Consider the following 14,572-nt stretch of genomic DNA (forward strand, 5'->3'; position numbering starts at 1 on the left):
ACCAACGTGACACATATATGAACTGATTAAAAAGTAAAAATAAACTAAGGAGAATGTACAAAATATATAATGGTTTTTTTTTTTCAATTTGGACCCATTTTTGACCCCCTTAAAAACTATTTAAACTGCCTAAAGACCCATAAAAGAACGGTCCATAAAAAATCCAATCATTTGAGGCCACTAGCAATGCTCTGCAACTTTTAGTTTCGGAAAAGATAGAGTTTAAAAATATGGAGAGAGGCAGGCAAACATATAGCTTTATATGGTGATTGTCACTTCTTGACAGAAGAAGACCATCTTTCCCTTGCTTTATTGTTGATTACTCAATTATTTTCATGTATTTTTGAAAATATATATTTTATTATAATTATGTACACATATATACACTTATACACACACACACACATATATACATGTGGAGATGTGATCAAGAATGCATCAATTCCTATTTTCTGTGCGAACGAAGGTGGCTCTTCAGACCAGCCCTGCTTTTACACAGTCTGTTGCAAAGGTCACACTTAAACTGAGATTGAGGGATGCCAACCGGTGCTGCTCTACTGTGGACGCTCATATGACGCTTCAGGCCTCCACTCGATTTACAGACCACAGAGCAAACAGAACATCTGTGCCCTGCAAAGTTTACCCCATCAAAGAAAGATTGATCTCCATGTGAACGCTTGTGGCTAGCCAGGCCAGCTCCGGATAAAGTCATTTTACCGCATAAATCACAGGTGTGGTTCTGCATGAAATCCTTTGACAGACCTGATATATCTCACAGATTTTTCTTCCGAATATTACGCTTCATTTTTGCATGCTCATATTTTTTCTTGTCAAAACTATCACAGCCATGATAGACTAAGGAGCGCCACTTTTTACGATCATTGGAAGCACTTTCCCAATTGAACATGTCAATACCAAGAGCTTTAAGATTATCTTTGATGTTATCCTTAAAGCGTTTCCTCAGTTTATGTTGTGGACGCTTTCCTTGTGTAATTTCACCATAGAACAGGCGCTTTGGCAATCTATCGTCATCCATCCTTGTCAGATGTCCAGCCCACCTCATCTGGTTGTGTATAATCAACTTCTCGATACAAGGTACATCAGCCCGCATGAAAACATCCACATCAAATATAAAAGTACTCCACCTGATGTCCAGAATGTGTCTCAGGAATTTCTGGTGCACTCTCTCCATGACTTTTAAGTTGTCCAGGCCTCAGAAGCAGGGATGATAAAATACAAGATTTATAGACACTGATCTTTGTATGAATAGTTATACCCCTGTCAGACCATACTCGCTTCTCTAAGCCACCAAAAGCCTTAGTGGCACGCTGTATCCTATAGTTGACCTCAGCATCCAGGGTTCCATCTCTGGTGAGAGTACTACCAAAATACACAAATGTGTCAACCACGGCAAGTCTCTGGTTGTTGACAAAAATATTTGGTTCCACATACAAACTACCGGGTGGAGGTGTGAACATGACCTTAGTCTTCTTAAGACTAATAGTAAGCCCAAAAGATGCACAAGCCCCCAAAAACAGATCCATGATACCCTGCATATCCCTCTCACCATGGGCCATGAGATCGGCGTCATCCGCATTCACGAACCAGGTGCTGAAAGGTCCCTGTAGAAACATGAAAATGACGAAGATCAAAGACCCTACCTGTGGTTCTGAAACGCAAACAAATACCTAGAGAACATTCCCTAAAGGCATATGATAACATAGTTGCAAAATAAATTGAAAAAAATGTAGGTGCTAGGATATCACCCTGCTTCAGACCATTGTCAACTAATATGGGTTCTGACAGGCATCCGTTGAAGTTCAGGCGAGCCTTCATATTAGTGTGGAGCTCCCTGAGTAATCGTATAAATTGAGGTGGGCATCCCAACTTCCCCAGAATTATCCATAGGGCACTTCTGTTCACCGTATCAAAAGCCTTAGTCAAATCAACAAAAACCTAATAAAGCGGAACGCAGTGTTCAGTACATTTCTCCTGCAACTGCCGAGCAGAGAAGATCATATTCGTGGTTCCTCTGCCCGGACGAAAGCCACTTTGGCTTTCTGGAATGACGGATGAACAAATATACTTTAACAATCTATTGAGTAGAACTCTGGAAAATACTTTGCCAACTGCTTCCAACAAACTTATCCCACAATAACTTCCACAGTCGGTCCTGGTCCCCTTTCCCTTGTACAGTGATATAAGAATTGCATCAACCCAATCCTGATGGACGGGAACACCCCTCCAGACATCAGTGGTAAGTTTCGGAAGAGATAGAGTTTAAAAATATGGAAAAAGATAGGCAAACATATAGCTTTATATATATATATATGTACTGACTATAACATAAACAAGAGCTTCCCTTCACATGTTTATGCTGTTTTTTGGAGCATGCTTACCAGGCTTTACTTATAGATTACTAGCGGGGATACCCGGCCTTGTTCGGGTGTGGAGAGGTTTTATGGTGAGCGGACGTCCTAAAAAAATGTTTGAAAAAAAAAAAAAATTAACCCTCTAAAAAAATGTAAATAGCAGGGAGTACACATGCGAACACAAAAAAAAGTAAGCAGGCTCAAACCTGTAACGCTAAGAAGTGAAAAAACAGCAAACCGTTTTCTTGCCGTGCTCAGCATGATATACAACGTCGCTGCCATTCAAATTTAGGTTAGTATAGCAAGGCGTATGATGACTTTGCAAAATTGTCAACGAAAAAAGTGACCCTTCCTTGTAAAAAACGGCCACGTTAAGAGGGAAATAATGTTTTGGGACAATTTTTGGATATTTGTCGGCTAAGAGACTGTCCTTTCAAATGATACCAATTTTGTTCATGTTGGTCGTGTGTGTCGAAAGTTTTAGCAAGACATACAAACATACATACACACACACACTAACAGACAAGTGAGATTTATATAATAGAAGACTAACCTGGGTGCCCGGCATTGCCCGGGTGTATGGCAGTGTGTGTTGAGCCAAAAATAAAAGTGGTAGTAGGCAAGCAGGCTCGAACCTGTATCATGAAGGAGGAAAAGAACGTGAAAAAAAGTGACATATTTGCCATTGCATCCATCGTCAAACCAGAAGTGGCGAAGGTTTAAATTAAAGCTAGTCAATCAAAAAGAGAGGATGACTTTTGAAAATACCCGTGAAAAAAGCGACCTCTCCTTGTACAAAAGAGCCCAGTTGAGGGTGAAGGAATTAATGGTTTTTGCCAAGTTTTTGATATTTGTCATCTGAAGGATCGAGCTCCAAAATGATACTGATCTCATGAAAATCTGTCACCTCTGTTGAAAGTTTTAGCCAGATATACAAACATATATACATACATACATACATGCATGCATACATTTAAACAGACAGGTGAGATTTATATTATAGATGTTTTCTTGATTATAGTCGCACACAATACAAAGTAAGAAACATTACTTATTAATTGTTTACACATATTTTTCTAGCTACAGCCTTAACAACATGTGTCCTTTGTTATTGTATTAGGAGCATTCATATATTCTTTGCTTAACATACATACGTGTATTGTTCTTCTCTTGTATATTTTGTACTGCACTACTGCACTACATATTTTATTTTCCCTTTTTATGTCTATCGTCGACAAACTGTTTATATGTGAATAAGTTTATAAGTGAATAGGTTTATATGTGAATAAGTTTATAAGTGAATAAGTTTATAAGTGAATAAATTTATATGTGAATAAGTTTATAAGTGAATAAGTTTATAAGTGAATAAGTTTATAAGTGAATAAATTTATATGTGAATAAGTTTATAAGTTTATATGTGAATAAGTTTATATGTGAATAAGTTTATAAGTTTATATGTGAATAAGTTTATATGTGAATAAGTTTATAAGTTTATAAGTTTATATGTGAATAAGTTTATATGTGAATAAGTTTATAAGTTTATAAGTTTATATGTGAATAAGTTTATATGTGAATAAGTTTATATGTGAATAAGTTTATAAGTTTATATGTGAATAAGTTTATATGTGAATAAGTTTATAAGTTTATAAGTTTATAAGTGAATAAGTTTATAAGTTTATAAGTTTATATGTGAATAAGTTTATATGTGAATAAGTGAATAAGTTAATAAGTGAATAAGTTAATAAGTGAATAAGTTTATATGTGAATAAGTTTATATGTGAATAATTTTATATATATATATATATATATATATATAAACTTATTCACATATAAACTTATTCATGCATATATATATATATATATATATATATATATATATGCATGCATGTATTTATTTTTAATAACGAACTATACAGACGATAAAATTAATTTTAACCTGTTCTGTTGAGGCCTCCATACTTTTTTGGAAAAAAGGTGCAAAATTTGATTATCACCCTCTGTCATCTATAATATAAATCTCACCTGTCTGTTTAAATGTATGTATGATGCCTAAAACTTTCAACGGAGGTGGCGGATTTTCACGAGATTGCTATCGTTTTGAAGCTCAACCCTTTGAACGACAAATATCGAAAAATTGGCCAAAAACATTAATTCCTTCACCCTCAACTGGGCACTTTTCTACAAGGAGGGGTCGCTTTTTTCGCCGATATTTTCTTTTTAATTGACTAGCTCTAATTTAAAACATTGCTACTTCCGGGTTTGCGATGGACGCAACGGCAAAGACGTCAAGTCCCCCCCCCCCGTTCTTTTCCACTTTTGCGGTACGGGTTTGAGGCTGCCTGCCTACTACCACTTTTTTTTTTTTTTTTTTTTGCTCAACGTACACGTTCAAATACCCGGGCAACGCCGGGCACCCAGGCTAATTTTAAATAATCAAATTCAAACGAACTTTCTTTAGTCGATTTTGCTTTTGCACTTTTTATCTCCAGAGTTATATATTCTATCATATGAATATATTTTTTTATTATTGGAAACCTGTTGTATAAAAAAATATGTTTAAACTTCAAGTCGCGTAATATTTGAAATTAATATCATTTACCGCTTCTTGGTATGTTACCTTATGCTACAACAGAACACCGACCACTCTAATTGTTTATTTTAGGGGTATTCGAGGTCGGTGACAACGAATCTGATAATCAAACCCGCCGCAAATTTACTGTTTGCATGGTATGAGCCCTTAGACCTTGGGACTATTTTGTGCCATTTCACCGCCTTCGGTAGTGTTTTTCTTACATGATACGTTCGCGTGCGAACAGGCGTTGTCTTATCACATTGCGTAGGAATCTTGGCATGCCGGAATCTTTAAGCGGTCATTTCAAATAAAGTTTAAAAAAAAAAAAAAAAATATGTGTCTCAGGCTCATTTATTATTATTTTTTTCTTTTTTGTCTTACGTAGTTTTAATGCTTTTTAATTGATAAGTGGCGCAGACCCCGTCCCTCCAGAATGTAAACAGATTTTTTGTGAAATGGTAAACGTCGGCGCGTTACTTACGAAAAAACGGTTAATGAAACTGCAAAAGCACCTGTTAATGAAATACGCCCCCACCAAAAAAAAAAAAAAAAAAAAAATGTGTTTGGTACTTATATTTTTGCAAACCGCTCGTGAAAACTTTATTTTTTGATCAATTAAAAAAGCATTAAAAACTACGATAGACGAAAAAAAAAAAACAAAAAAAAAAAACGAAGCAGTGTTTTTTTTTTTTTTTTTTTTTTTTAACTTTCTTATTTGAAAGATTCCTACGCGATGTGATTGGTGTATCAGAATTTTTGACACCCCTAACATGAAAATGCGAATAAAATATAAAAAAAAAACTCGTAATTTCTCTTTTAAAAGTGGGTTCTATTTTCTTTATGGATTATACTTCCAAAATAAACTATTAAAGTTGTTTTAAAAGTAATAGAATTTTTTTATTTTTTAAAAAATTGTTATGAATTTTACGAACTCAATATTTTTCAATTTTTATACTTTAAAAATCTATCAAAGTTTTTCTATTGATTCTATTTTTACGATATTTTCAGGGTCAATGTGAAATTTTATGCTCTTTCCAATAAACTTAATATAATATTTTAGACAAACGTTTTTTTTTAATTCACGCCCCCCCCCCTATTTTCAAGTGTCTATTAAAAAGTAAATAATTAATTTACTCAAAGTTTTATATATCACAAATTGAAGAGAAAAGGTCAATAAATAATATATTTAAATTTAAAACAAAAAAAGTAGTGTTTTTTAGAAATTTACCTGTAAAGTTCGAAGTTCAAAACCTTTTTTTTTAACCACGTTGTTTGTTTTTTCTTTTTTTTTTTTTTAATGAAACCTTGTTCCTTGCTCCTTTAATTGAAAAGAAAATTAGGGCTTGAATTACATTTTTCGAGTAGTTATAAGCTTGGAAAGACAGGGTGTCGAATAATTCACGCCTCCCATTTTGAAATGTCTATTAAAAAGTAAATAATTAATTTACTCACCAAAGTGTTATATATCACAAATTGAAGATAAAAGATCAATAAATAATATATTCAAATTTAAAACAAAAAAAAGTAGTGTTTTTTAGAAATTTACCTGTAAAGTCCGAAGTTTAAAACCTTTTTAAAAACAAAAAAAAAACACGTTTTTTTTTGTTTTTTTGTTTTTAATGAAACCTTGGTCCTTGTAAGAAAAACACTACCGAAGGCCGTGAAATGGCACAAAATAGTCCCAAAGGTCTAAGGGCTCATACCATGCAAACAGTAAGTTTGCGGCGGGGTTGATTATCAGATTCGTTGTCAGCAACCACGAATACCCCTAAAAAACGAATTAGAGTGGTTGGTGTTCTGTTGTAGCGTAAGGTAACATTTACCAAGCCGTTTAAAAATAATTATTTCTTATAATTTTTTTTTTGTTGTTGCAATTCAAATGATTATCTATTTTTTTTTTTTTTTTTACACAGGAATAACCACATTATCAAGGCCAAGAGGCAACTCAAGGATAAGGATTAAAGAGTGTACAGTAGAAATTGGACAATATAGTAATCATTAGTAATGAAAATTCGGTAAATTTAATAACATATGGAACAGCTCATCAAGAACTTATTTACGTTAGACTTGAACACAACCATATTGTAGTCAGCCGGAAAGCAGGAAAACGGAAGACAATTCCACAGGCGTGCAGTTCTAAGAAAGAAGCTTTTTTCATGGAATCTACGTTTAGGTTTAGGCACAGATAAAGATTGGGGAGACTTATTGATAGTGTTTTCAGCTAGACGAGTGTTTCTTGTGAAAGTTTGGTGAGGAGGGACCATAGACTTAAGCTCAGTCGAACACTTTCCATGAAAGTAACGATACATTAGAGACAAACTCGCAATATCTCTTCTGTGAGATAGAGGTTGCAGAGAAGAGAAAAGGACATCTCCTACGAGACTACAAAGTCTATTTTGAGCTCTATCAAGGCAGGACAAGTCCTTTCTAGCAGCTCCTGTCCAGATGTGGCAACAGTATTCCATCCTTGGATGTACCTGGCTCTTATATAGATAGAGAATTGCATCAGCAGTGAGATATCTACTGGATCGATAGAAGGATCCCACCATTTTTCCAGCGGCCTTGGCAACAGATTTGATGTACGTGTTCCATTTAAGATCAGGAGTAATGGTCAAGCCAAGAAGCTTGTCAAAACTTGAGGCCTCCTGAAGACGAGAGCCATTCATTTCAATTGATGCCAGATGTGGATCAGAATGTTGATGGTGTAAAGAGAGAAGCTTGGTTTTAGATGCATTAAAAGTAACCAGCCACTCCTTTCCCCATTGTACTACGTGCTCAAGATCAGAGGAGAGAGAATCGGGGAGAATTTGGTCGTTTACTGTCTTAGATGTGCTACCATAAATGGTAGTGTCATCAGCATAAATGTCTACAAATGATGTAAGGATGTGATTTGGAAGATCATTAATGTAGATCAGGAAAAGAGTTGGGCCCAGGATGGACCCCTGAGGGACATCAGCATTAATACTATGAGCTTCTGATTTTTGCCCTTCAACTACTACTCTTATGAACCTATAAGAAAGAAATGATTTAATAATTGAGAAGACATTTTCAGCTATATCATAGGTAGAAATCTTGTGAAGTAAACCTTTATGCCATACCCTATCAAAGGCCTAAGATATGTCAAGAGCAATTGCCCTAGAAAGGTAGCCTCTGTCGAGAGATTTGCTAATCCTATGAGATATAACTGTAAGCACATCTGCTGTAGATCTAGCAGAATGGAAACCATATTGAGTGTCACTAAGAAGGTTATTTTTGTTGAGATGGCTGATTACTTCTGTGTTTAACACAGATTCCAGCAACTTACTTGTGACGCATAGAAGACTTATTGGCCTGTACTGAGAGGGGGATGAGCGATCACCTGAATTCTTAAATACAGGGCATACTGATGAAATTTTCCAGGGTGATGGGAAACTATTCTCCTTAAGACAACGTTTAAACAGTTTTGTAAGTATGGGTGCTAGTTCAGGTTGAAGTTGTTTGAATACTATAATTGGAATACCGTCAGGGCCAGTTGCTTTACTGGAATCAAGGTTTTTGATTAGCTTGGCAACATCATGTACAGATATACGTATATCACATAGCGTGTATTCTGATACAGGAGGAAAAATTGGGGGTTGGCGGCCTTGGTCGCAAAGGTTAGAATTAGCTGCAAAGTTCTTGGCAAAGAGTTTGGCTTTGTCTGATGCTGACGAGATTACCTCAGGTCCATTGATGATAGTTGGGATAGAGCACACGCTTCTGTTCAGGATTCTGTTTGCTATTTGCCAAAACTGGTGGGAACCAAGCCGCTGCTCAGCTACTTTGGACTTAACGGATTGAGCATACAACTCTCTTGCATTCTTTATTACTTTCTTACAATGGTTGCTGGCAGTCCTGAAAGCGGCTTTAGTTTCCATACATCTATTATATTGGAAGCAGTGGAAAAAGTGATTTCTGTGCGCACTGGCAGCAGCACATTCTGGAGAGAACCATGACTGGCTGTTAGGTTTTTGCTGGAACTTTTTCGAGGGTATGAAACGGTCTATACCTACAATTAACCATTCGGTCAGGTCTGATACTACAGAGGATACATCCTTTTTAAACATGGAATGCAGAGGTAGATCTGATATAAATGTGTGGAAGCTATCCCAGTCAGCCTTAGTGTATCAATATACTGTACAATGGAGAGGTACGTCTGGGGACTTATTACATTTCATTTTTATCTTAATTGATACAACAGAGTGGTCGGAAGATCCAAGAGGAGACAGAACAGAAACTGAACATAGTTCAGGGCAAGTTGTGAGAAAAAGGTCTAGTAGGCTCGCATACTGGTCGTCATTGTTGGTCACACGGGGGTGGGTTCCTGAACAATCTGAGTGAGGTCATAGGCAATGGAGAAATCATGACAGAACCTACCCTCATCATCGGTCTTGTTTGAGTGGGTCAACCATTTGACGTTGTGAACATTGAAGTCTCCACATACGTGAATGTTAGCTGAAGGATAAGCAGATAGGACTTGGTCAATTTTCTCAAATATGTTTTTAAAGATAGTAACTCCGCTGTTGTGGGGGCGATAGAGAGTAAATATAAATGCAGTAGTGTGAGCTAAAGCAACCCGGAAGCACATATAGGGTAAGTTAGGATCTTCCCTGGAGATGTCCCTCCCACATGGAAAGCTATCTTTAATATAGGCACATATTCCATGCCCATGGCGATCTTGAGGGTCAGATTTAGAAGTTAAGTTAGAGTATCCTGAAATTGCAAACTCTTCTAGGGAAATAGCCTGTCCAATGCCAGTTTCGCTTAAAAATAAAAGGTCTGGTTTAGTCTCCTGTAATTGGGTTTCAACCTCTGGAAGGTTAGAACGTAGACCCCTAATGTTGGAGAAGGAGACATGGTAGTAGGGTTCTACGTTGTAAGTTGGAGAACCGGGTTTAATCGTGAATTTTTTCTTGAAACTTGTCATGATGAAATTTTGGAATTTGTGGACTAGGTCGTCAGATTTACTTAGAGCAGAACAGAGAGGGGAGACTAAGAGAGAAAAAGAAACGAAGAATTTTTTTTTTTTTTTTTTTGTAGCTCATAATAAGGTAAAGCCGTAACAATTACCCACTAATATGGCATCGAGAGGCCCCACCAGAAGCTACTGCATGGTCCAGAATCCATTGAAAAAAAAAAATTATCAAGAAAAAGTGTTTACTTTTTTTTTTTTTTTTAACATGATAATATTGATTTGTGTCCAATTTTATTTACAACTTTAAGTGAAATAAATAACGGGATTTTATATAAATAATTTTCATTTATATATAAAATCCCGTTAATTATTTGATTTTTTTCAGCTTTAAAAAAATGTTAAAATTTTTATCGACCTTCATTTATTTTGTTTAATTTTCGTAACACGATATATATAGAGGGGGGGGGGGTTGAACACATAAAAAAATATTTCCTCTAATATATTTAACGAAACCTTCTTTTATTATGTAAGTTTATTAAATAATGAATAAATATCGAAAATTTTAGGAAAATATGATAATTATTGATTTTTGCTAGATTTTTAAACCCTGGTTATGTCTACGGCTTAAAAAACGTCACAACATAGGAACGTTGTTTTAAAGCGTCAATAATGTAAACACGATTTTTGTCTCATATTTTCATTATTTTTGTATGCTGTAAAATTTTTTTTTTAATATTAGTTTATTTGAAGCTTCTTCTTTTAAGTGGTAAAAAGTTAGGATGATAATATTAAATTGCAGTTACATCGTGTTACATACGGGGGGGGGGGGGTAACATTGTGGCGCGCGTTGGAGGTGTCTACAGAGCTACAATCGCCAGCGTAAATGTATACAACTATTGCAGACTATGAAATCTCTCTTTATATTGTGTTAGATAATTTAATCAACGTTGTTGTCTTTCTTTGCGTTTCTAGTTTAAAATAACCCTTCAATCTAGTTTTAGAAAATAATTTAGTTAAGTTGTAAATAATGAGCGAACTAATTTGCCCAGTCGTTTGGTCTTTTATGAACCAATAATAAGGCTTGAACCCCCTAAAATCAAAAAAAGAATGAAACTAATAATATATCTTAATATTTCCTAGTTTCATTATCTGTTTTGTCTTACAAAAATAAATTCTTATCCTAATGACTTTGATAAGAAATAATAAATTCTAAATTCCGTAAAACAGCGTCGTATCATTTTTTTTTTTTTTTTTCAATGGTGCAAATCTCGCTGATTTCCCCTTTCGCAGTTTTTATGATGAAAGGAAATAAATTCTAAAAGAAAAAAAAAAAATTCTAGATAATCTAAATATGAAATGTTAGCTTACCAAGACGAGAATGTCTGTCTGACAACCACGGCATATTTTCTCAATTGGTGCGTACGATTTATTTTTTGTTAAAAAGATTAATCAGATTTTTTGTTGTTTTTTTTTTTTTCTTTCTTTCTTTTTTGCTGGGCAAATGTTAGTTTGATTTTCTCAACAACTAACAAACTTTAATTTTAGCAATAAAATTGCAGCTCTTAATAAACGTGCTCAATTTATCTGAATAAATCGATGATAAATTTTAGCATCATTCATTCTTGGTTGTTTTATTAAAAGAAGATTCGTTTTAGCTTGGATGGCGTTTATCTTCGTATGTTTTAGGTGTATTATATAACATATTCTCTGTTTTTCTTTCATTTTTTTTCTCCGTATCTGAAATATAAATATATACAATAAGCTTAGATAAAAGAGAGAAAAAAATCGGGCAATTCAAGTTATGTTATTAACGTATAGAGAGTAGGGGAAGTAACTCTAGCGTAACTGAAATCTTGAAAGCATCGAAGTGGAAAACAATTCATTCTTTTCTTTTCTTTCTTTCTTTCTTTCTTGTGGAAAAGAGGGGTGTTGAATTTATCTACTTAAACGGGATTGAAGTTGGTTTTGCTGCACAGTTGAATGAGGCCTATAGTGATGACGTTTACTCTTCAGTGTCCAAAATGAAGGTATGCGGTGCTTTCAATAAGTTTCCGGGCTTTTTCGTAACATAATGAAACTCTAGTCCCATTCAAAGTTATCTCCTCCGGCTGCTATGCATTTGTTGTATCGTTCCAAAAACTTTTAGAAGGGGCCCATAGTAGTTCTCTTGTGTCAGAACATGTCAATGACCCTCGTCACAGCTTCTTTCATCTCCTCAATTGTCTCATAACAACAGCCTCTAAGGTTTTCCTTAAGCTTAGGGAATAACCAAAAGTCACAGTGAACAAGGTCTGAACTATAGGGAGGGTAAAAAATTGTCTCGATGCTCATCTTGATCATGACAACGTCTTTCGTTCTCTGAGATTCTCTGAGAACCTTTGGGACAAACTTTGCACAAATCTTCCGCATCTTCAGTTTCTCTTGAATAATTGTGTGTACAGTTCCCACACTGACATCAAATTGTGCACTTATTGTCTCTGTAGACACACGATGGTCCTTATTCATGAAATTCTTTATTTGGCCAATCCACTCTTGGCTGACTTCCTTACTCTATAGTAGACTTTGTTAAATGCTGTTGTAGCAGCCAAAACTCGCTACAATCACAGGCAGGAGCTAATTCTCTTGACTCGAGATTTGAAATCCCTTTTCTCCCTGGCTTGTCCAATCACAAGCTAGCTCTCAATCACGTGACAGAGTATATAAAAGGTGAAGTCTGAAACTCTCAACCCTCTTTCATCCTGGCCCTGCCTGGAAGCAGCTTCGGCCCCAGGCAGAATGTGAGTACAACAAACTAGCTATGGCTCTCTTCAAACTCCCATTTATTTCCATGTGCGGTACCCACACGAACTTTATTTATCATGCCAAAGAACTGCTCTCATTGATACAACTCACACACACCCACGACAACACGCAAACACACTGAATACCTTGCCCCTTTCTTTCTCCTGTAACCGGCTTTGTCTGTCTTGACGACTACTAACCGTAAATATGTGTAAACGGAACTGAACTATTCTCTCCTTCAACCAGCCAGCAATATATTAATTCTATCTTTACACAAGAACACTTCAACCTACTAACCCGTTTCTCTCTTCAAATAAAGCGACAAATAAAGTTTGTTTATTAAATGTTAAAATGACATTTCCTTTTGTTGTCTTCATTATTAACTAAACTGTCATTTTTGTTGAGAAAGGCAAAATCAATGGACTAACAACAAAATAAAGAAACAACACTCACCAAAATATGTAACCATAATATGTAATTTACATATATGTAACTATGTGAATTTATTGTGGGGGACTGATAAAAGACATGTTTATAAGTAAAACAAGAGGAGAGAAACCCCCACACATCCATACCGGATGACATCCCCGGTGAAAAAAGAATGAGATAGAAAGAAAGAGAAAGGAAGTTATCGCCACATATCGGTTTAAAGATGAAATTCTAGAAATAAGGGGCAATAACCGTATATGTCTCAAACTTGAGAGTGTTGTGCATTGTGTCCATGTGTGCGCTGTGTGCGAGCGAGGCTGAATATAGTAGTTTGACAAGTGTCCATATAACTCCTCCAACACTTCTTATTATCCCTCACAGATTCCCTGCCTTCTTTGAATCTTTTATGCCACTCAAAAACTGATGCTCGATTCATGCAAGATGGTCTAAAAAAAGTCTAAAGCATTTCACACGTCTTTGGTGCATTTTTTCCAAGTTTAAAACAGAAGCATATCGTTCTTCTAAAGTGTACTCATGTTCAGATTACATTTTTGAGATTTACCAGCTGTTACAATCAGGCTTTAGTAGGGTGTATTCCGATTCCTGCTGTAGCTGTTACATTTGAAGCTAAAATCATAAAAATTAGTCAGTCACTTCATAAGATGTATAGCAATAACATACTGAATTTTCAAGAGTCTAAGATAATTTTAAATGCCTTGTAGAGGACTCAGACATATAAATCCTAATCCTGTTACAAAAGAAAATAATGAAACGAATTGAATGAAGGAAACAAAGAACTCAAATGCTGGAATAAAATAAACATTCGTTTATTTTCTGTTGAGAAATGAAAGTCTTGGGTGTACATGTGTTCATTCAGCCGTTGACGACTACGCGCGTGGAAGGAAAGGGGAATGCAATAGAGAAATGCGAAGTGGCAAGCCGGCCTGTAGAAAGAGAGGGTTAAGCTCAGTAGAGCGTCGCGCACATGTCTGTTTTGATGGACTAAGACGAAGGGGGAGATAGAGTGAGAAAGTCAATCCAGTTTATGGAGATCGAAAGCGTATAAAGTGTATGTACTGTTTGTTAGCTCGTGCCCGATACATAGTTGCAGGGGGCGCGACGCGCGTAGGCGCCCTGAAAGGGGGATGCGAATGGTCCAACGACCGCTCAGCTCGAGAGCTAAGTCGAAAAGGGTTAGAAACAGCTGGTCATTTGCTTTTATACTTGTTTCCGGTGGTCTTTTGTGCATGTGTGGATTTCCTTTGAAAGGGGAAGTGACGTTGTCCATGCGTGCGTGTATATGAGTACATGTGTGTATGTTAGCGTGTATGTATATACACGTGAATGTGAGTGTATGTACGCGAACGTGGATATATGTACGTGTGTGGACGTGGGTGCGTATGTTTGTGTGCGCGTATGTATATGACAAGTAATATGGCTTGAAATGTGCATGCGTGTTTTTGTGTGAGACTAGAAAAGGCTCGC

The 14,572-nt window shown here is 35.9% G+C and overlaps 2 protein-coding genes across 7 annotated transcripts in view; one reads left to right on the forward strand and one right to left on the reverse strand.

Annotated features, from left to right (window-relative positions):
• LOC145291997 (ferroportin-like) overlaps positions 1-11,663 on the reverse strand; it is a 260,890-nt gene extending 249,227 nt beyond the window's left edge. Inside the window, exon 1 of the mRNA XM_080137974.1 lies at positions 11,246-11,663. Within this exon, the coding sequence (XP_079994100.1) occupies positions 11,246-11,279 (34 nt within the window). The 5' untranslated portion in view covers positions 11,280-11,663. The remainder of the gene's footprint in view (positions 1-11,245) is intronic.
• LOC145291998 (uncharacterized) overlaps positions 1-14,572 on the forward strand; it is a 130,686-nt gene that overhangs the window by 61,105 nt on the left and 55,009 nt on the right. For 3 of the 6 annotated variants that reach the window (XR_013869525.1, XR_013869527.1, XR_013869530.1), the window contains one exon: positions 6,858-13,015. The exons of the other annotated variants lie outside the window; for them this stretch is intronic. The gene's annotated coding sequence lies outside the window, so the exon portion shown is untranslated. Of the gene's footprint in view, positions 1-6,857; positions 13,016-14,572 lie in introns of those variants that run through there. 6 annotated transcript variants of the gene reach the window in all.

The sequence above is a fragment of the Euprymna scolopes genome, chromosome 13 (assembly GCF_053919585.1).
Source record: "Euprymna scolopes isolate OS-2025 chromosome 13, ASM5391958v1, whole genome shotgun sequence".
NCBI classification, from domain to species: Eukaryota; Metazoa; Mollusca; class Cephalopoda; order Sepiida; family Sepiolidae; genus Euprymna; species Euprymna scolopes.